Source organism: Osmia bicornis, unplaced genomic scaffold (genome assembly GCF_907164935.1).
Source record: "Osmia bicornis bicornis unplaced genomic scaffold, iOsmBic2.1, whole genome shotgun sequence".
Lineage (NCBI taxonomy): Eukaryota > Metazoa > Arthropoda > Insecta > Hymenoptera > Megachilidae > Osmia > Osmia bicornis.
In genome coordinates, this window is record NW_025791458.1 from 463,033 (window position 1) to 486,582 (window position 23,550).

The 23,550-nt window shown below is 42.0% G+C and overlaps 1 protein-coding gene across 1 annotated transcript; it reads right to left on the bottom strand.

Annotated features, from left to right (window-relative positions):
- Window positions 1-11,091: 11,091 nt before the first annotated feature.
- Window positions 11,092-15,217, bottom strand: LOC123989243. The gene is made up of 2 exons (XM_046289967.1): window positions 14,295-15,217; window positions 11,092-11,523 (listed from the first exon to the last, which is right to left on the bottom strand). Exons 1-2 carry the CDS (start codon window positions 14,784-14,786, stop codon window positions 11,335-11,337), a joined length of 681 nt encoding a protein of 226 aa, XP_046145923.1. The 5' UTR covers window positions 14,787-15,217; the 3' UTR covers window positions 11,092-11,334.
- Between the last annotated feature and the right edge of the window lie 8,333 nt (window positions 15,218-23,550).

Below are 23,550 nucleotides of genomic sequence, written 5' to 3' on the forward strand. Positions count from 1 at the left end.
TGTGGAATACCTTCAAGTGCACGCGCACCCGATGAGGAACGCAAGGTCGGGTTGATGAAAACTCAGCCCGGACGTAACAGGGAGAGGAAACAATTTCACAGCACTTATCTTCCCAGGATCTGGTTTAAGACCCTCTGAAGAAATGACATGACCTAAATAAACAATTTCGTGACGAAAAAATCGAGATTTTTCAGGCTGCAAAGCTAAACCCGCGTTCTGTAGACGTGCCATTAAGGTTCTTAATTTACGAGAGTGTTCCTCCAAAGAATCAGCATATATAACAATGTCGTCTATGTAAACAAAAAGTTCTATTCCTTGTAACCCTGACAATACTAAATCCATGCACCTTTGAAACGTGGCTGGGGCATTTTTAAGACAAAAAGGCTTTTTATTAAATTCATAATGCCCATAAGGAGTTGAAAAAGCGGTTGTTTGTTTAGATTTGCGATCGGTGGAGATCTGATGAAAACCAGATGCCAAATCAACAATACTAAAATACTTAGCTGCTCCAAATAGATCTAATATATCAGTGATATTGGGAAGCGGATAAGCATCACTAATTGAGCCGTTTATTTTGAAAGTGGCCTAAGTCCATTTATCTTCAAATCGAGATATTTAAGGGTTTGCGTTTCAATGAATTTAAAAATATACGTATAGGACACTAATGAATCATACTGCTTAAGTGTATCTAAGGGTGTTAAATTGATAGTTCCTATTAAAATAGTGGCAATTATTAAGTGAATAATATGCGTTTTCTTATCAAGAATGGAGTTAGGCCACTTTCAAAATTAACAACCAGATTCATTATAAAATTTGAAGGTGCCCAAGTCCATACAACATAATTTAAGATGCTTCAAATTGAAAAATACAATACTGAATTTATTTTACATATCTTCAAAACACTTCAGGAACATAATTTATGCGATTCAATTAACTAAAGGGTTTTTCATTAAGCGTGTCCGAACTTTAAAATTGAATAAAAAGTGTTGTGTACTACATATAACGGAAACCTGTATTGCGGATTAAAGTACATTCAATACCATTATGTTTGAAAAATGATATCAGTCAAATGGCCTCCGCGGCTTCGTTTACAGAACTTGATGCGAGAGGTCCAATTTTGCATGACTCTGTTGCATAAGTCGGGCTGGATCTCACCAATGGTTTGGATGATGTTGTTCTCCAGTTGATCAATTGTTGTTGGTTTGTTACCATAAACCAGCGACTTAACGTAGCCCCAGAGAAAAAAGTCTAAGAGCGTTAAATCGCACGATCTTGGCGGCCATTCCACATCGCCCCTTATGGAAATAACGCGTTCTGGAAACTTTTCTTGCAACAACTCCAATGTAACGCCCGCTGTGTGACACGTTGCTCCATCTTGTTGGAACCACATGTTATCCAGGTCCAAGTCATGTAATTGAGGCCACAAAAAGTCAGTTATCATGGCACGATACCGTTCGCCATTGACCGTTCTTAAGTCTCACCTCGATCTTCCCTGTTCCGTTTACCCTTATATCTGTTGTGTTACTTTTATTGGCACACTTTATCACACCATAGTCGCTTTCGTCAAGAGTTTTAAACATGACTTTAGTATTTGTTATGTGTTCTGTCGCACCTGAGTCTGCCACAAATTCTGGGAAGGATCTAACCCGGGTTTCAGTGTTACTGGCCAACAAACTCATCGGATTTCTGTTCGCAACTTTAACAGTGTCTCCCTTCCCATTTGAACTTACAAGGTTGGATTCATTGTGATACTCACCCTTTCTCTCATCCTTCGCTGGCTGGCTTCCACCTCTGTAGTGTAAGCTTTTGTATACTCGTCTTCCCCTACTTTTACTGACATCGAACCGACCCCTTTTCGCTTCACTCATCTTTACACTTTCCCTTTTTCTTTTCAACACACCTTTTTGCCCGAGTCTACCTCTTCCTCTAAATGGTCCTCCTTGTTTCACCGCGTCTCTTGAGCTGCCAGGTTTGTACGGGCAGTCCGGGGCCCTGTGGTTTCCAATCCTTTTGCAATGGTAGCACATAACTCCCTGACCCCGGTTTGGGCACATCGCGCCTATGTGCCCATAGGCCTGGCACTCATAGCATCTGCGGCTGTCTACGAGGGCCTGGTTTGCCGACCTCACCTCTGCATTTGATCCGCTCACCTGTACCCTCACCGCCTCATCCTTCATTACGAGAAGTTTCAAGTCATTGTATGAAGTTGTCGCACCTTTAGAATTTTTAACAAACTCAACAGTCTGAATGTTCGGAACCGAAATCATTACCGCGTTGTAAAATGCGTCTCTCTTTTCCTCTTCGGACAAGAGAGACGCCCCAGGAGAGTTTTCGTAGTTTCTTATTGTTTCTTCAAACTTGTCGCAGAATTCAGCGGCTGTGGTCTTTCCTATGATGTACTGCATGCTGTATAACTTGTTTCCTCACCGAGTGAGATGTTACATTTACCTCGCTTCGTTTAGCTTCTTTCAATTTTTCAAGAATATCTATGGGGTTTTTCAGGTTTGCTATTTTTGAGTAGTACGATTGATCTAGCCGATTAATTTTTACATCTCTCGCCTTGAACCGCTGTTCCTTTAGAGTGTTCTCATCTATCCCGCCTACATTTTCTTTGTCGTTAATTACATGCAGTAGACCACAGGCTCTCAACTCTGAAGAAAGATAGTCGAGAAAGTGCTCAAACTTGATGTTGTTGTTAAGTTTGTACTCTCGCCTCATGGACCCACCGCTATTAACTATTTTAACTTCAGAGTGTCCTTGTTCTCTCTGTCTTGAGACTGGCTCACCTTTATATTTCTCAAGTTCTCAATTTCCGACTTAACTACATTTGCGATTTCTTTCTTGAAATTTTAACCCTCCATTTCATTCAGACTGCCGTTTGTGTCTTTATTATTTGGGTCTCTCACCTCATATCGCTGCTCGCTGGGTCTCTCACCGTGGCTCTCTCCTTTCTCTTCTTTGTCCAGCTTCTGGTACAGATCAGACAATTTGTTGACCATTTCATAGACCCGCTGAATTTGGGTCGCGTGATCTTCCCTCACCGTCTGCCTTAGGTCCCTCGTTCTTTGATTCTCAGCCATTCTTTCCTCTCGCCATGATACAAGCTCTTTTTTCACCTCACTCATCATCTCATTTGCGTTTATTGCCACGGTCTCTATTTTCCGGACAGACTCCTGATACTGGTTCAGGGCTTGCGAGGAAATTTCGCATAGTCTGTTCACCGACTGGAGCAGCTCTGTCGTTCTCTTTTCCTGCTGTTCTATTTTGACCAGCGCTGAAATATTACCTATATTAGTTCTACTACTTGGGGTTTCGGGTTTGCTTCTGATTTTCATGGGTTTTATTCGTTTGGGGTCGGATTCAACTTTTACGTCTTGTACAATTCGTAGACCTTGTTTGGGTTTACCTGCTTGTGTGGCAACAATTGCTTCTTTGATCTCTCCTCTGCTTCCCTTACTCTCCTTGCTCTCCTCTAGCTCATCTGTTATCTCCTTTGTTTCGTCTTCTTCAATTTCTTTCTCACCGCTTGTGTCCACATCTACAATTTTCCCGCCTTTCCACTCGCCTTCGCACCCTTGAGAAGCAGTTTTGCCAAGCTCCTGCTTCTTCCTTGGCATGATTGTCGGTTTCCCGAATAGCAGCTTTTCTTCGTGCCATGTTACCAGGCTATTCCACGCCTTTTCATTCAGCATTCTTTTCCCTATACGAAAAGTATTTATATTCTACGTGTTTTGCCTAGGAGAATTTCCTGGAACCAACTAACCGAACTACAAGTGTCGCCGGTTCCCGGAGGTGCGAATACAGGAGGGCCCGTACTACAGGGTCCCTCCCGCATTCGCCCCAGGCCCTCAGGGCCCTGTAGACCGAACGACAAGCCCACATACATGCCGTCAGGAGCTTCAGAATCTACTTTCATATGTGCATATATGTACATATCGGCCTATTTTCGATTCTGAGAGATTTTAGTGTCTGCATGTATCTATGCATGACGGCGCTCCGTGTACGAGTATGCTAGCCTACTCGACACGCACACTTCCAGACTTGATGCACACACTTAGTTCGAACTATTTATTAATTTCTTTCTCACCTCTCCTGAACTCATCTAATGTCGACATACACTCACCAGTTTTGTATGGTTTTCCACTTCCCGGTTTCACGGATATTTCCTCACCGTCTATTTCAATTGTTACCTCGTCTTTATTGTGTAACTCATCTAGTTTGAACATATTTGATAGGGTTTCCCACACACCCGATAAACTGGTGTCAGCTGAAAAATAATTTTCATTGTACGTTTGTTTAAAAATCCGTATATGTGGGTGCGTACACACTGCAAACTTAAATCTTCAATGTTTCTCGCCTCGACTTGCAAGTACATTTTTCCATTGTTTTACGTTGTTTTTGAAACAATCTAGTGCGCAGTTGCAGGCACGTGCTTTTATATAGTGAGCAAGAGACGAAGGGGACACCACCGCGCTCTGTCTTTATCCCACCTTAGTTTACACTCTCCTCGCACACTGTGGCTATCCCCTCCCCCCTCACTCTCTTTTCTCTTTCTCGCCCTCGCTTGCACGCACGTGCCTGTGCCGGCCGGCCTCTCACTACGCACCAGAAAATTTCCGTTATTTCAAACAAAGGAATGCCCTTTCCAAACGCGTCTCACCCCACGATATTTCGCCATTTTCTTTTGTCCGATTTTACCACGTGTTTTTACACCTCACCGTATTAGCTTTTCGCATTAATTTAATTGATTCACACCTTTATTTCTTGCCGAGGAAGAACTTTAGAGAATTCATTTTACTTTATGAATCTCTCTTAAATATGAAGCTTCGTGCACTTACCTTCTTCCTCCTTCTTTTCACTCTCCTTTATTGTCTTTGATTTTTCCTCACCCATCTTTTATTTTTTTCACACTTTTAATTTTTAACGCAGCTGAAACGTGCTAGTGCCCGTAACCTGTTGGATTTCAGGATCTGGCAGGCTTTATTAAATAATAATACCGTTGTTTCTTTTATATATGTAACTTTACTTTATGAATATATTCACACGTGTTTGTCTATACGAGGCTAGTCCTATAATGAACGGCTAGTTCCTTTCGCCAGCGCCGCGCGTTCTACGTCTAGAACTACGTCAATATAACCTAGAGAGGCGACTCGACAGTAGCAATTGTCCGGTACATAAACTTACCGAAATATGCTCTTGAAATGAAAAATTCAGTTTTCCCTATTTAGATGCTCGTTAAGAATGTTACCACTAATAAGACTTGAGCTCTACTGAGTGCTTGTAAACAAATGAGCATGCAATGTTTTGATACTACATTGTAGCTTAGACTAAGAGTAACTAAAGCTCAAAGAGTGACAAGGAAATACAGTTAGAAACACGAAATTATATTGTGTTAAGTACTGATGGACCTATTTCCCTATTTATATGCTCGCCACTGTATGTACGAAGCCATCTGCAGCTAGCCCCGCGTAACTTTTAAAACTGTCGGTGTGGATTTCGCTGCCCATAGCAACATGCTCTTTTATTATGGATATTAAAGTATTGGCTTCACGATTTTCGATAACTATCATCCTGCAATCATTTGTCTGTGTGTCGACAATCCCCAGAACCCAGTGTCCTTCCACTACACGACCACGATTGTATTTGCGCTTCCCGAACTTTGCTTCGTCAATCTTGAATAACATCAGAATGACAAAATGAAAATAATTAAAATAGAAAAACTCAGCAATATGAAATTGTTAAGTACGATACCTGAACAACGATCGGAGAACCAGACTCCGAGATACCACCCAATTTCGGTTGACCCGCTTGAATTTTTATGAATTGGTCGGTTATCATTTCGCGACAATAATGATACCACGCCGCTATTGTCGAGGGCGACGTCGTGGTAGCTTCCTCCCCCAGCGCGAAATCGATCAATTCGTGTGCCGTATAATCATACGAAAAATCTCGCGCGAAGCAGTAAATCAGTCTTTAAAAAATGAAACAATTTTCATAACAGTTTACAGCATGAGTTATTTATTAGTTGAAATGCTGCAACTTACGTGATCGCTTTATGTAAAGGCAAGCGAATTTCGTCATATGAATTTACCGTGGCTGCGTATTGCTTGCATTTACGGCGCCCAGGATATGCTGGACAGCGAAACCGACCAAGTCCATGTTCTGTTTCCTGGTACAATTTCATGGGCTTTGCGGTGTTTAGGACACATCTTACTTGTGCGTAATAATCCTTGTTCTTGCGCCTAAGTAATTGCCTCTTCCTTTGAACTAGGCAAATTACGAAAGTTCCATCGTACAGATTGCATTGTTTGTTTGCAAACAATAAACAAGTTAAACAAAACAAATAAAACAGAAAAGCAACAAAATAGCACAAGAAACACTAAAAAACAATTAAACAAACAACAAAAAACAAACAAAACAGTCAAAAACAAGAAAAAAACGGCAAAAAATATAGCGGAAAACAGACAACTAAACTCTTCAAACGCATTGGAAATTCTGAAACAATTCTTACCTGTCGGCTGCGAAACAATTGAAAAGATAAAAAGTGTAACATCTGCAAAACAAATGTACTAAAACATTTGACTTCGCCCGCTAAAATGGTCGTCACCCATGTGGTTCTGTCTGCTGCTAGCGACACCGTTCATTGGACAAGAAGCCAATATGGCGTCGCAGTAACGTAGCAAATGCACTAAAAGTGTCAAACTTTACACGCTCATAACTTTTTAACCGCTGCATTTCGACAGTTAAAACCTGCATTTTTGGATTCTACGCATCGAAAACTATTAGATTGAGAAGAAAAACGTGGATAATTTTGTGTCCCGTAAAATATAGTTCAGCCCTCTAAAGTCTATACATAAATGACCTTTTTTTCCTTCATCTCTTTTAAAGGCTAATGTCACTGGAGCTGCAAAGGGACTATATGACTCCTCAATCAGATTATGTTTTAATAGTTCCGCGATCTGTTCCTCTATCTCAATTCTATCTGTGATTGAGCATCTATATGGTCTTTTATAGCAATATTTTTCTGTTTGTAGGTCAATGAATGCTTCGTAACTTTTTACTTTGCCTACGTCATATTTATCTTTAGCGAACACCTGTTTATATTCGTTTATTAGGACGGTTATTTTTTCTCTTTGATCTGAATCTAAGTATTCAGTGTCAATAGTGAATCGATTGGTGTTGTTCGAGATTGGTGTCTAACCCGGAAGGATTGCGCTGGTAGAAATGATTTTACACTTGCTGGATGGGTTTTACATATTTATTTAGTGATGTCAACGAATAAAAATTAACAATGATTTCGTCAAGTTGATTCGTCGTAACTTGAGCAATGATTGATCAGTGAGCGAAGTACACGATAAACATAATGATACAAAATTAAACCCTTTTTGAATCGACTCGTTGAACACAAATTGAACAGATAATTGAATCGGTCATCTTGAACTGTCGACTTTTGACATTAGTTTTCGAGTGCTAGCAGTGAGCAAATAAGCGCCGTTAATTGTATAAATTCAGCCCGCTGCTGTGATGGTGCCCGTGATCGCGTGCGTGATCGACACGTGGTTGGCGGCTCGCGTGTTCAATGAATTATTTGTAACTGAACAATACCTGTGAATTCTGAAGCTTGCACGATTGCTGCAGATTCGTGATCTAGTCTATGAACGGCTTCTGTGATCTTTTTCTGGTGATCCGCACTTGAACACTTTGGGTGAGCGAAAACTATGAAGCACGTGTGTTACCGTGTTGGTAATAATGGCGTCGAAACGCTTGAACTGGCGAGAAGACCCCTGCTCACGCGTTACCTAGATGGGCGACTCCCGATCGATAAATCGATCGACCGTGAGCGCCATCATGGCTGAGCGGATTCTCAAACACTAATTCTTCGATATATAGTTCCTCGCTTTCCTCCTTCGTTTTATGATATGCATGCTCTCTTACCTTGTTTTCACTTGTTTGTATTTTCTCTGTGATACCGCACGAGCTAGTCGTTCACACAGGCGGTCCTCCGACACAAATACCGAACATAAATCTTCGCGGAATTTCGTCCACGTACGGGAATTGCCAGTCCATTCTTTGTACCATTTTTTGGTCAGACCCGTCAAAGCATGTGTCGCAAGACAGCCGTTTCGCGGAAGAGAGTTTCTCAGTGATTGTCTCCACCGTATCACACCACTTGTTCGCATCTTCCCCAAGGTCAGCACCACTGAACTCGGATATGGCATCCACGGAAGAATTCGGTGCCGCGGCTGTGGTAGGAGGTCCCTGGACGACTTTTTCCATAAATTATCGAAAAAGCATCTCAAAAGAGGGCGCGGCAGGCCCACTCGGCCCCATCTCCACATTACTGGATTCACCTGGCATTGTCTTTTCCGCACCACACGTGTTGTCTGTGTCACCCGTACCGTGCATCCCGATAAATTTGTAAAAGTATTTCACACTACAAAATTCGGATTTTCCCCGCGGGTCACACGGCTACGTTAGTGCAACAAGGCCACAATACTTTACTACGCGAGCGTATGAGTTTATGTAATCCCACTTCTGATGTTAGAATATTTTTTAGAAGTACCCTCGATCAAGGTTCTGGGGTAAGTGCCATGCCGTTCCTCATGGTCCTCCTACCAGAAGGTGCAAGATCTTCCCCACTCCATGGCCAGATCCTTCTAAATCAACCTTATCTTTTTACACGTGCCATGTAGCACCATGACTTCGGGTCATCGGCCACACGCGCGTTCCTTCGAGAATCGGCGATCGAACTCTCTATCGCCGTTCCATAAACAAAACATCCGCGACTCTTAGAATTCGTCGCACCTCAAGTATCAACTGCCGCCGGCCCAAGTCCGATGACAGACATATGGCTCGGGGTATCGATAGCCTAAAGAATCCTAAGAAATCCTTGAAAAGCAGGTCAAAGCCCCAAATGCATTGACCTTGCCACGTGTCAATCCTTGCACACATGCTGACGCTAACATATAATTTGGTAAGTATTTTTATTGTAATTACAAAATTATAAAATTTACAACAGATTTTTACATTATCATCACTAATTGCCACGGGACCGACCCTTCTCCTACAAAATAATCAGCAAGTTTCTCACGGAGATCTTGCGAACGCTGAGTTGGATGATTGGCTAACGTCCTGCACAATGGTGGTTGCGAAGACCTCCAACTGCCTTCAATTAATCCACCGGATTCAAAATGTACAGTTACTCGCAACCAATTGTGTAACGTACAGTATGTTTTCACCATAATGCTTACTTTGTCTGGACAAAAAGGCATTGGCTTTTCGAATATTCGAAATCTACTTGCTAGTATCCCAAATGCATTTTCCACAACTCTTCTTGCACGCGACAGGCAATAATTGAATACTCGTTGCTTAACAGTCAGTCGTCAATCAGGAAAAGGCTTTAATAAGTATTCCTTCATTGGGAAGGCATTGTCGCCAACCAGAAAATGATTGCTTAGTGGCATGCCATTTTCTAATGCCTGATACAGATTACAGTGGCGGAACACCCTTCCATCCGAAATCCTTCCATTGCACCCTACATCTATATAAATTAAATTTTGATCTAAACCTGTTATTTTTGACGAGGGTCCTGGATTGTCAAAAAATTTTCTTGCGATGTTTCTATCATTTGTTGGACCATATCCTGGTTTAGGTACATGCACTAGTAGTCCCATTTCTTTCCGAAAGGGTATAGCCGGATAAGATGGTCAAAAGTGCCCTTAAACTAAATTCGACTTACGATGAATCATTCGATAGCTGATCAAGAAAAAACAGTCTGTGCCAAGTTTCAGCCCTGTTTGCGAAGGTTGAAAATACCTTTAATCTTTTGAAATATAACGCACGTAACGTATTTTTATCAATTAGGTTTATTTAGTTTCTTTCCCTGATAGACAGATGCACTTAAACTTTGCAGCAACTTTGCATCATATTACATCATGAAATGCAGCAAGGTTGTGCGCTTTATGAGTTCGCATCTGCGTGTAAAGTTTACGGCATATAATGATGAAAAGAAAATATTCATATTCGTAGCGATATTAATTCAATAGATGAAACATATGTATTTATAAAAACTTTGATTCATATTTGTCTTATACCATAACTTTGAAGGTGATGAAAAATTTACCTAAACTTTGCATTATGGCAGAAGGTAACATTTGCATTCATATTTACATCAGATGTTAAGCATAGAGTATACGTACATACATACACACATTCATACACACAAACTTACGTAAGTTAAGGGGAAAAGATTCAGATCCGGAGGAGAGACGAATCATTGCAAATAAAATCGTAACTATACATGACAATATAATAGGGGTAGCCAAACTTTAACATAACAGAAGCCAAATATCGCAATTAGAAATCTTCGAGGACCTCATCCTTCGTGGTGTATCCTCCATTATATTGTCATAATTACGATTTTATTTCCAATGGTCCGTCTTTCCTCCTGGTCCAACTCTCCTCCCTTTACCTCACATAAAATGATATAATTCACATAAATTGTTAAGTTTTAACCTTCCTTCTTTATTATATATACTTTAAGAAACTAAAATTTACATTTCTATTGAAATTACATTTCAATATTAATCAGTATCATTATCAGCAGTAATATTTTCGATATCTGAATTTCTGTCTTCATCGTCATTTGGGAATAAAAGTCGTTCATTTCGTTTCCTGTGCGACGATTTCTTCTATTAACAAGAGTATTACGTATATTTCTTGCAGTTTGCTTATAAGAACGTAACACTTCTTGACAATTTGCCACAAATTCGTTTCTTGTGAATTTTCCAAGTCGGGGAATTTTCTTTGCCGCATCTACTCATATACGTATACATATATAATTATATAATCATATAAATATTGTATACATATATGTACATACTGTTCAGGTTCTATTATACGTATAATAGGTTTCGGATGCCAACTCGTCAGACCCGTACAGTACATATAACAATGAAAAATATACTTACTAAAGAAAATCTTCATTAATTTAGTGTTATACAGTGCCTTTCTGAAGCCACCTGTTCGGGATTGATGGAGATCCCGGAAGGATTGCGCCGGAAATAATTTTACACTTGCTGGATGGGCTTTTACAAATTGATTTATTTGAGTCAGTGAATAAGACAGAGGTATGAACACTTTGATCTGACGGTTACTCGTTGAACACACAAATACAAAGATTACAAGAAACCTCTTATGCTCATCTGTGAACGGACTTTCCCTCTCCGAAATTTCTTCTACTTGTAACTGGTCGACATTGTGAATCTTCCGGTCCCATATCGTCATGTCAAAGTTCGAATGTTCATACGGTTTCCCGTTCTCATCTACTCTCCCTCAGTTCTCTGCTGTTTCAGTTAGATACTCTCCCCTTTCTTTGCCCAAATTCAATTCTCTTGTATCCTCACCTAAGTCTAACACCTCCTCTGGGTTTTTATTCTCCCCTTGCATTTCATTTAGTTTATCCTGTTGGTTTTCTCTTGACGTCACACTCCTTGTAATATACCTTTTATTTTCTGGATTTTCCTCTGTTACGTGGCGCGACGCGAGGCGAGCGCGCAACGTAAAATTGATTAAAGAGGGAAGAAAATGGAAATAATCGATTGTTAATTTTCCTTAATTTGATTAATCTTTGCGATGAGAAAGGTCTCGCTGCCACCAGTTCTGACCGCGTATGACGCGTTAACGTCCTCTACGATCAGAACAATTTTAAAAGACGGAAATTTTTAGATAGAATTTATTTCCGTTGGGTTCGTCAGTGTTCTAGGTCCCGTACGGGTCCCTCCTTGAAACGTTGTGTTGGCGTGCGTGGATTTGAAGCGTAAAATGATATGAGAATGGTAATTGAAAAGAAATGTTAATACTGTTTAGTGTGCAAGAAAATAATATAATTCAAAAACTATTGAATCTAATACAAACTGAAAGTGACTATTGAATTTCTGATAATACTGATAATTACTATTAGATGAATTCAATTTAAAACAATACTGGTTTACAAGGGTAAAGATGCTTAACCTATTGTATAATAATGACTATTGTTTGACCGGAAAATCGTGTAGTATATATATATAAACAGCCTTTGATTCGAATTGAGATCGTTTTTTTTTTTTTTTATAAATTGTAACTTGTATAAAATTTATATTTTTTTTTTTTACTATCAAACGACTATCTCGACAATCTAGAAACTTGGAAAAATAGCGGATTCAATCCGCGAGGGTTCGACTTGAATGAAGAGACTCTTATAACCCGAAGGCTTTGCAAGTCATCCCTCGATTATACCTCGTAGTCGAGACAATCGTTACTGGAAATCCGCGATTCGGTAAATACGGAAAATTATATATTTTTATCGGTACCTGTGTATGGGAAACGAGACGATCTAAAATGAAGACACTCTTATAACCCGAAGGCTTAATAGATCGCCCGTTTTGCCTTGTTGAAAATCAATGATAATGCCGTGCTCGACGAATTAGTAATTGACAGGCTTACCGTGAAGATGTAGAATATAATGTATGAAAATCGCTTGAAATATCGCTATGAGGTCGCTGAATAATCGTTGTTAAATCTGGAACACCAAGAGAGAGATGAGGAGGTTGTCGCACTAACACTTGTCGCGCGCCCGATTGCCCTTTATTGCGTATCAAAATTTAATTAAGACGAACACAAGACGATTACGATTTTGAAAAATAGAATAATTAACGCGAATGAGTTTAATTCGATATTACGCGATCAAACGGATTAAAATAAAGAGAAAAAGATAGAGGTTTAATAGTATGAAAGCTTAACGTGCGCGTCTCTGAGTCTTTGCCGCGTATTCGCGAAATTCACCCTCACGACACTCTGCCTAACGGGTAGGACTTGCCGCGCAGCTAATTTACACAAAGTACAAATCGGCAACTCTATCTCTAGACGCACGGGCTCCCGTCACGACTTACTCGATTGTTCGACGAAGAGTGATCGGAATCGATCGCGATCCTGGCCGGAAGGGCCCGTCGCGAGGATGATGTCCTGCGTGGGGACATTCCGACAAATCATAGCGCGTGACGACAGCGTCGCGCGCGTCGCTATTGGTCGAAGACGCGTGCTAGCTAAATTCCTCTAGACTATGTTCTTTCTCTCTTGGTGTTTCATCTCTGTCTAACGGCTTTTCGGTGTTCCTACGCCGTAGATTTTTCTGGAATATTCCATTTCTCGCTTTCGATAATCAGATATGACGAATATCAGCAATTATTTAAATCTGAATTAATGTTTAAACCAGAACCATTCAACAATGAAGCGAATAACTATGAATAAAATTCATATCCATCATACCATTATGTATTAATAATTCGATCGATTGGCAATCGCACGATTTAGACTAGCAGTCGGCGTAATTAATTAACATTATCGGTAATTGTTTGTTCATGAATCGCAACGTGAGTTTCGCCGGCGCGCATGTTGTAAAACATTCGATGTTTGGATGAAATTCTCGATTAGCTAACATATTCCTTGATTATTAAATCGAATATAAGTTATTTCATTAGCAGCGTAGCTAGTTCTAGAACGTTCTTGCTATTTGAAAATTACCGTTGGGTCTTGGTTTCAGGCAAATTCTCGGAATTCGATACAAAGACTTTTATTGCCCCGTTCGACCCTTCGCCCCTAAACAGTCGTCGAACGCTTGCTAACGCTTGACTGCGAGGGTTCTCATTCCTCGTTCATTCTATCAACCAAATGTTCAAATAGATAGATTAATCCGCGCTTCCACTCCAGCACTCATCTCACGCATACGATCGAATTAGGAGCCGACTGGCGCCCACGCGTGGAAAAGAGGAGAGATTCGGTTGAAATTCGAATGATAAATTGATCTTTACGCTTTTGCGCAGTTAACCTGAGGAGACCCCTATAATGCGAAGCACTGGCTAACTGCGCAGCGAACGCTGTTTATGATACCTCTCCTCTGTCGAACCCGAGTTTTTGTATAGTTCGAAATCTGTTACTACGCAGTTGAGCACGACGATAGTCTCAAGGAGGGGTAATAACTAAAGAAAAGAATTGAGAGATGTAAGGAGAATAAAGAATAGAAAAGACAAAATAGAATAATTATAGACTCAAACTCTTCCCTGTGCCTTTCCCACATGAAGAAGACTCTCATAACCCGAAGGCTTGATGAGAAAACACAGAGTCGAGGAGAAAATTGAAAAAGATGAAGTAGTAATTCGCCCTCCCCACGTCCCTTACATGAGGAGACTCCTATAACCCGAAGGCTTGATAAGGGAACGTGAGGCGGACAAATTTGTAAAATTTTCCAGACGTAACACCTCAGCCAGACTTGCGTTTGCTTGTGTTATATTGTGAGTTGCTGAGGTTCTCGAGACCCTACCAACTACTTCCAGTTCAATTATCCAAAAAGGACGTTTATAGATTCCAGTCAGAAACATTTCTTTTGAGCTCGGATCAAAAATGTTAATCCTTTGATTGTCTAAATAAATGGCAAGTCCCATTTCAGCAAACTTTCGTAGTGATAGCAGATTTTCTTTAAGAGTCTCAGTAAATATAACTTTGTCTATTTCCAAAATTTTACCATTCCTTAACCTCACCGCGATCTTCCCGGTTCCGTTCACTCTTATGTCTGCTGAGTTGTTTTTGTTAGCACACTTAATCAGCCCGCAGTCGCCCTTGTTAATAGTTTTAAATATAATTTTAGAGTTAGTAATGTGTTCTGTGGTCCCTGAATCTGCTATAAATTTCGGAATGGATCTAACCTGGTTGCCTATGTTTTCCGCGAATAGGGCCATTGAGTTTTTATCCATTATATTGAAAACATCTCCTCTCCTACCCAAACGTTCAGGATAGTATTCATAGTTGTACTTACCCTCACTCTCATCCTTTGTAGATTGTTTTCCTCCTCTGCTGCTCACGTTTTTATAACCCCGTCTTCCCCTACTTTTACAGACACTGAATCGACCCCTTTTTGCCTCACCCAATTTTATTTCTCCCCTTTTTCTTTTCAGCGCGCATCTCTGACCAACTCTGTTATCTGAACCTCGAGTACGATTAATAATTTTGTTATATCTATTATACCTTGCATTAGTTCCAAATGTCCCTCCTTGCTTGTTTCCGTCTTTGGAGCTGCCCGGTTTAAATGGGCAGTCTGGTGCTCTATGGTTTCCAATCCTGTTGCAATTATAGCACAACACACCTTTTCCCCGGTTTGGGCACACAGCACCTATGTGCCCATAGGATTGGCACTCGTAGCACCTTCTACTATCGACGGATGCCTGGTGCGCCGCTCTCACCTCTGTGCCGGCTCCTCTCACCTGATTTCTCACAGCTTCATCCTTCATTACAAGGAGTTTTAGTTCGTCATATGGAGTTGTTGTACCTTTAGCGTTCTTGACAAATTCAACAGTCTGAATGTTGGGAACCGAGATCATGACCGCATTGTAAAACGCATCTCTCTTTTCTTCTTCAGACAAGAGAGACGCACCTGTAATTTCTAATGGTCTCCTCAAACTTGTCACAAAATTCGGCGGCCGTAGTTTTGCCTATGATGTACTGCATGCTATAGAGCTGTTTTCTCACCGAATGTGATGTTATGTTAACTTCGCTCCTTTTCGATTCTTTAAGTTTTTCGAGTATCTCAATTGGGTTTGATAGCCTCGCTATCTTTGAATAGTACTGCTGATCTAGTCGATTAATTATTATATCTCTAGCCTTAAATTGTTGTTCCTTTAGTTTATCTTCATCTACCCCCCCTGAATTTTCTCTATCCGTTATCACATGCAGTACCCCACAAGCTCTTAGCTCTGAAGAGAGATAGTCATAAAAATGTTCGAATTTAATCTGATTGTTTAATCTATAGTCTCGCCTTATTGAACCGCCGCTATTGACTATCTCTAGTTTCAAGGTATCTTTGTTCGCTTTATCTTTGGACTGGCTCACCGCTACGTTACTTAAGTTTTCTATTTCTAATCTAACCAGGTTTGTAAGTTCTTTCTTGAGGTCAGACTCTCTCTGATCATTCAGACTGCTGTCTATGTTTGATTTTGACTCTAAATTTCCTTCTTTTAAATTTCTCACCTCATACAGCTGTGCGTCCGACCGCTCCGTGCTTTTACTCTCCTGCTCACCTTTGTTTGCACGGTTGTATACATCTGACAATTTGTTGACCATCTCGTATATTCGTTGTATGTGGTTCGCATGGTCTTCCCTCATTATTTGCCTCAACTCTCTCGTCAATTTGCTCTCCCTTCCTCTCTCCTCTCGCCATGCCACGAGTTCTCTCCTTATCTCGTTCATCATCTCGCCGGCGTTGACCGCCACGGTCTCTATTTTCTTAACGGAGTCCTGGTACTGGTTCAACGCCTGAGCCGAGATATCGCACAGCTTGTTTACCGATTTTATCAGCTCCATTGTTTTCCTCTCCTAGTGTTCAATTCTCTCCATTGCTGAAATGTCACATTTATCAGTTTTTGTTTTGGTTCTCGGTGGTTCGGATTTTCCTCCTGTTCTTTTAGGTTTCAGTCCTTTGGGGTTGATTTTAGTCTTTACAATGTCTATAATTCGGGGAATTTGTTAAGTTTTACCTGCTTTTGTAGCTCTTATCATTTCCCGAATCTCTTTATTCTCTCCTTGACTCTCCTTTTCCTCGCCTTTCACACTCTCCTTCTCACCGCTCGTGTCGATATCAATCATTTTTCCCTCTCCCCTATTGAGCTCACCTTCACGCTCTTGGGAAATGATAAGGCCTACCTCCTGCTGTTTACTTGGCATCGTTGTCGGCTTGCCAAAGAGCAGCCTTTCTTCATGCCAAGTAATTAAGCTGTGCCACCCCTTGTCCGTCAGCATCCTTTTGCCTACACAGTAGGTATTCAGAATCTGTATTAGACTTTTCTATGAATTTTTCCCGATACTAGCCCACCGAACAACAAGTTTGACTAATCTCGAGAAAGACAAACACACGAGGGTCCGTACAGCAAGATCCCTCCTGCGTCCGTACCGGTGCTGAACTGCAAGCACACATATTTCCAGCCCACCAGGAATCTCAGAATCCAATTTTTATTCATTCATACAATTACATATGTATCTAGGCCTTTACATTGGATTCTGAGTTGTTCGAATGTGTACACACACTTAAGCAGTGCCTTAATTAAAGCTTGATGGTGCTAGATTCAGTGTGTGAGTATGTTAGCCTGCTCAACACACGCACAGTCAAGCTTCCTGTACACATTTGGTTCGAATTTTTCAGTAAGTTTCTTTTCTTGTCCACTCTCCTTTTCAACTCCCCTTAATGTCGATATACACTCACCAGTCTTATACGGTTTGCCGGTCTCCGTTTTGACATATAGGTCCTCTCCGTCTATATCTATTGTAATTCTCTCCTTTCCGTGCAACTCATCTAGTTTGAACATCTCTGCCAGAGTCTTCCACATTCCTGACAAGCTCTGATCAGCTGAAAACAGTTTTATTATATGTTTATGTGAGCTTAGTATTTTTGTACATGTACACTAAAGATTTCGCTCTGTATGTTTTCCTCGCCGCTATTTTTCAAATACATTACTCTCCATGGTTCTCATTTAGCGTTTCGAATAGGGAGTGAGAGAGAAAAGGAAGAGGACGCCACCACGCCTTTTCTTTGTCTCGCCTCAGTTTTCTCTCTCCTTGCTCGAGCCATGTGCGCTGTAGCTATCTCTCCTCCTCCCCATTTTCTCTCTTTCTCTCTCTCTCCCGCACGTGCCTGCGCCGGCCGGCTTGTTGCTGTGCACCCGAAGTGTCCGTTACTTTTTAAACAAATAACTATTGTTTCTGTGCATTTCTCTCCTCGCGCGAAATGAATGTCTCGCCATTTTCTTTTAAACACGTGTCTCTGTCTTCTTTATTTCTTATGTTAATTCGCCTCGCCATATTCACATTCCGTATGAATTTTCCACGAATTTTTCCTTTGACGCGTTCTTGATTCTCACCGAAGAGGACTTTCCGTAAAGCTCACCACTTAGATATTGATAATTGCGACACGTGGCCACAGATCTGAACTCTCGCACGTCACCACTGAAAGAGAAGGATAAAGCTTACTCTTGCGCTCTATCGTTGCCTAAGCAATTCAGCGCAGAGCTTTCCTCTACTACCAGAGTGCTGTCTGTATTCGACCGAAGTCGGAGATGATCTGATCTGACACTGCGTGGAACGCCTCTATTTATAGTCAGATTCTGCTGACTTAGCGCTTTTTTTCTACACAGAATTCCTTTCGACTTCTGGAATTCCCCATCACCGTGCTGTCTACCGTGCACCCCTACTTCCTAATCTACGCGGTCTCCCTACTCTAGAATCTCACCCCACCTCGAGATCATCGGGGTTGCGCTGGCGCATATGTGGTCGCACGTCGATCATTTATCGATAATTTAACTTACCGACCGACTTACCGACTAATCGTTTACCGACCCATTTATTAGACTGAATTATCCATTAATGAAAACTATTTTATTATCATATATACAGTGTGTTCCACGTAACTGGAAACACTCCAATATTTCCTAAACTATTAAAGATTCAGGAAATTGCTTTGGTGGTCATTGCATGATAAGATAGAGCAACATTTTGACGTAGACAAATTTTTTTTTGCAATAGTATTTTCAAAAATATAATGGCAAAGTTTGGTTTTTTAAATGGAACTATATATTTTTCTTTCAATCATTTGATAGTGCTTTTGAAATCGAATTCACTAAGCTTGCATGTATACACTTGATTTTCATTTGTTTACGAGATATTGCGCTAACAAATTTGGAGATTTTTCACGGGAAAAATTCCCTTCAGTGGGAAATATCAGCAGGGGTCCTGTTCGCGCAATTTGTTAGCGCAATATCTCGTAAACAAATGAAAATCAAGTGTATACACGCAAGCTTAATGGATTCGATTTCAAAAGCACTATCAAATGATCAAAAGAAAAATATATAGTTCCATTTAAAAAATCAAACTTTGTCATTATATTTTTGAAAATAATGATGCAAAAAAAAATTGGTATATGTTACGTTGCGCGTGCGACGGCGCAACGTAAAAAAAGGATAAATGATTTGATTAAGAATGAGTGAATCTACTTTTCCAACTAAAAGATTGAAAGGCAATTCACTATCCTTTTACCCTATTCAGAGCGCGATGGTTGGTATCGCTGCCACCAGTCTCGAGCGGGTTAACGCTCTCGACAAATTAAAAGACGAAAGATAATTATTAAGATGTTAGAACTTAGAGTTTGAACTTTTTAATCTTTCGTTTGGGTTCGTTCAGCGCTTTAGGTCCCGTACGGGTCCCTCCTTGAATCTGTATGTAATGGTAGGCGTGTATAACTAAAAGAAATGTGTTTGGTGTGTTTGAAATAAATTTGAAACTGTTTAACTAGTGAAACTGGTTTAATTATGAATAATAATCAAGAAATTAACAGAACAAAGAAAGCCAAAAATTGAAGATGTTCTAATTTTGGAACTTGTTATTGAGGATACCAGTTTTATACGTATTTGTTAACAAGGGTAAAGATGATTCGTAAAAATAACAAAAATATAATATATAAAAATATAAAAATATAATGATATGCGCGCGCTGAGATCACACTTGGAGGTTTACGATTTTCGACGGTCGCGGGAAAAATGATTGTTACTATTTCGTTTTCGCTCGAATTAACTCGAAATTCGGCGTATTTCGCCGTAAGGGTACACCCCAGCCTGAGATACTCTCGGCACCCTCGAAAGGGCAGGACTAGGATGTCCCTTTGATTTAATAAAAGAAATGACAGAAATTATAGAAAACGAAATCGCAGCACGATAATAATTGAACGTTTTTATCGATACCTCAAACGTTGGAACGATCTGACCGGAGGAATTCTCGGAACCCAAGAAGGGCTGGACAGATCGCCCGTTTTGCCAGTAAATTGTCGTCGTGTTCAAAAATGTTACAGAATCGACTTACCGAAACGCTGTTTAGTTATTACAAGATAATAAATTTGCTTGTAGATTTCTATGTAGTATTCGCTGGTTAATCTGGAACACCAAAGAACGGTAAAATATCGATCACTGCACTTGTCGCGTCGGAAAATGAATTAAACGGACGAGTACGTCGACGAGAGACAAGCGATTACGAACAGGGAAAGAGCAAATAAATATTTAATTACGCGGAATGAAGCTACTACGATAGATTACGCGAGCAAACGATTTAAAACGAGAAAGAAAGATAGAAATTTAGGTAGAAGGAAAATTTAACGTGCGCGTCTATGAGTCCTTATTCAGAATTCTGATTATTTTAACTCGCACGGCACTCTGCCTCGCTACGCGGAGGACTTTACCGCAGAGAAAATATCGCGAAGTTCCGAATAACTCTGTCTCTCGGACACACGGGCTCAAGATCACGTACCTCGACGATTGATCGATCAAGAGTGTCGAAATTTGCGCGAGATCGACGGGCGAAGGGCCCGTCGCGCGATCATCGTCCTTGGAGGGGACGGATTGACGAATCGTGGCACGTGCTCGGAAGTGTCGCGTGCCCGGTGATTGGCTAAGACGCGCGAGCTAGACGAAGATTCTTCATCCCCTTTCTTTGGTGTTCCTTTTTCTTTCTAATACGTCGCCATGATAGTTTCAACGGTTTTCTAGAAACTACGCAGTATTTCCTTTAAATGTACTATTGCCAATTTACAGCTATTGATTTGATTTGATCATGCAAACATTGAACTGTTAAATGATACTATTAATTTGACTGAACATGAATGGTCTTGAAATCGGTATAAATATAATCTAACAATTGTAACCGTGATCCGTTCACTTTCCCTTAACAGGATCAGAATTATCTGTCTTTCCTGATTAATAAAGATTTTATCAGTGTAAAAGCGGACGATGCATTCGAGATAGTCGCAATGCCGATTATGCATTCATTTAAAATCTTTCGCATAATTACTTCGGTGGAACCGAATTTCGTTAGCGATGAACTTAAACATTTCTACCAGAACATTCCTTTGTTCAAAATTCGTCGTTGTCGCTAGGTAGTTCTTAGAATTTCGAACACAATGATGTTTATTGCTTCGAACGACCCTTGATTTTCGAACAGCGGTCGAACGTTCGCGACGTTAGGCTTTGTAAAGGTTCTCATTTACCGCAGTTTCATCGTTCAAATTCATATTCATCCATCCATTCCTTTCACACTATCATTCGGTCAGGTAATAATGATCCTGATTGGACCGGCTGACGCTTTGTGCAAATGAGAAGGAAAGAGTTTCCTCGACAAAGAAGTTATTACGGTTTTCCCGTTTCTACGCAGTTACCAAGGGAAATTCCCGGAATGCGAAGCACTGGATAACTGCGTAGCGCTGGTGTTGTGCTAACGGCTCTCTCTCTCTCTTACGAGCTAACGCGAGTTTTTGTGCGTTACCCGATCGTAAACTGTCTTATATATCTATGGTTGGCGACGATAGTTTCAAGGAGGGTCACGTAAACTATTGTAAAGAAGGAAACAGAAATAACCTTTCCTCGTGTACCTCGCATGAGAAATTCTCGGAACCCAAGGGCTTGACAAGATACACGATTCCAGGGTAGAATAGAATAAAGAAGAGAAAGCAATAGAAGAAGTCAAAAATAGAAAGGAATTAAACTCAAACTCTTCCTGGCACACCCCTGCATGAGAAATCCTCGGAACCTCGAAAGGCTTGTCAAGGATGTACAAGGTAGAGGAGGAATAAAAGATTGGCGGAAAAGTGAAACACCCACCTCACGACCCTTACATGAGAAATTCTCGGAACCCCAAAGGGCTTGATAAGGGACGCAAGGCGGATAAATTTCAAAATTTCCGCCGGGGCGTAACAAATCCTCCCCCCTTAAAACTATCGCCGTCCTCGGTGATGAAAACTAGAAGCTACGGAGTATCGGCTGATACACTCGATCGTGGAGTACCCTAAGCACGAGGCTGGGTCGAATGCGCACCCGACGATCCACGCTCGTCCCGCCGACCGACAGACTCAGCACCGCTGCCCTGCCCTGCCTCCTGACGATTTCAGTAGACTCAATGATCGTCTGAGTTGTTACTCCCAGACATCCCTCCACGTCTAAGAGCACTAGGTGTGGGCAGCCACGGACGATAGCCGTGGTATCCTCGTCCGTGACCCCCTGACTGTCACGTGTCCTAACCTCCACTAACGTGCCAATAGTTCCCAAGGCCGTTGCCGCTACAGAGGGGTGAAGGTTGTTAAGCGTGGCCAGTTCCAACCCCGGAAGATTTCCTAATGGTTCTAAGGCAAATTGCCCCCTTATATTGGAACATCCAGAGAGATCAAGCTCCCGTAAGCGTTGTAGGTGCTCCCCCACGTGCCTGATAAAGGTGACGTCTACCCAGCCACAGAACAACACACGCAGGATGGTAAGTTGTTTGAAAAGTTCAGGCAACGTTCGCGCTGTCTCCACCGGTCCTAATTGGAGCTCGATATAGACCGGATCAGGAACTGGGGGAGCATCTGGAACGTCGTCCTCTTCTCCGTCCCCGATCGGGGCGAAATCGATGTCGATGAACACAATTTCTTGGGCTGAACGATGTAGATCTTCGTTATTGGTGAGAGCGACGAGCGGCTCGGCAGAGGACAGGGATCGGCACTGGGCGAGCTCAATCGACGAAAGCGAGCGCTGGGCCGCCAGACACGCGGCCACCGATGCTGAGGACAACGACTCGCAACTCCTAAGCCTTATCTCCTGAAGTGCCGGGGCCATCCGCGACAACGCCGCCCCCGCGAATCCGGTGCCGGTAGCCCTAAAGCCCACGAGACGCGGCGCCGCCGCGAACAGGCCCGACAATTCCGGCTCAATATTCCCGCCACTTTTACCTAAATAAAATTGTTCTAAGCATTCCGCGTTCGACGCAAGATCGCGCAGCGCCGAAGGTCGTATTGTCGCTCCGGTCAAATCTATTCGCGTTAGCTTAGGGCATCCGCGCGCCGCGATCCCCAGCACCTGCGGCCGCAGTCTTTCGGCGACCCACTGATCGTCGAGGCGCAGTTCGGTGACGTAAGGGCCCAGTCGCACAATCGCCCAACGCAGGTTGTCGGTGTTGATGCGCGGGTGACCCCACCCCTGCGGCCAGCGTTGGTCGGACGTTGAAAGTACGCGCTCTAATGCGTAGGATGCCAGGACACCCTTCCTCCAGGCTCTGCACACCCCTTCCATTCGTCCACGGTCGGCGAAGCTGAGGAAGCTGGCGATTCGCGCCACGACCTCCTCCGGTAGCGGTGGTGATCGCCGCGGTTCCCATCCTGGGAACGGGTTAGGCCGTCCACGCGGTCTCAGTAGGGACGCCTCGTTCCACGCGTCCGCCACGGCTGCTCTGATGCTACGCCTATGTAGCACTGGCTTGGTGTTCTCGACCCATTGTACCGCTCTAGACGCCAAGTCCGCCGTCGGGAAGGTCACGAACGCGAAGGTCCCCGCTGGCTTTCTCACAACCACAGCCTGGTCCGGGTTGTAGGCTTGGAAAAGCTTCATTAGGGCCTTGGTCTGCGTGAAAGGCGGTATCCGCCTCACGAAAATCCGTCGTCCTCGATTTTCCTCCGCCGTATTT

Excerpts from the sequence above, each read along its gene's own strand:
- LOC123989243 (XM_046289967.1), bottom strand. The coding sequence starts at position 14,786 with ATGGATAAAAACTCAATGGCCCTATTCGCGGAAAACATAGGCAACCAG. Across the intron at positions 11,524-14,294 it reads CAAACGCAAGTCTGGCTGAG|GAAAATCCAGAAAATAAAAG; the intron begins GTGTTACGTCTG and ends CACGTAACAGAG.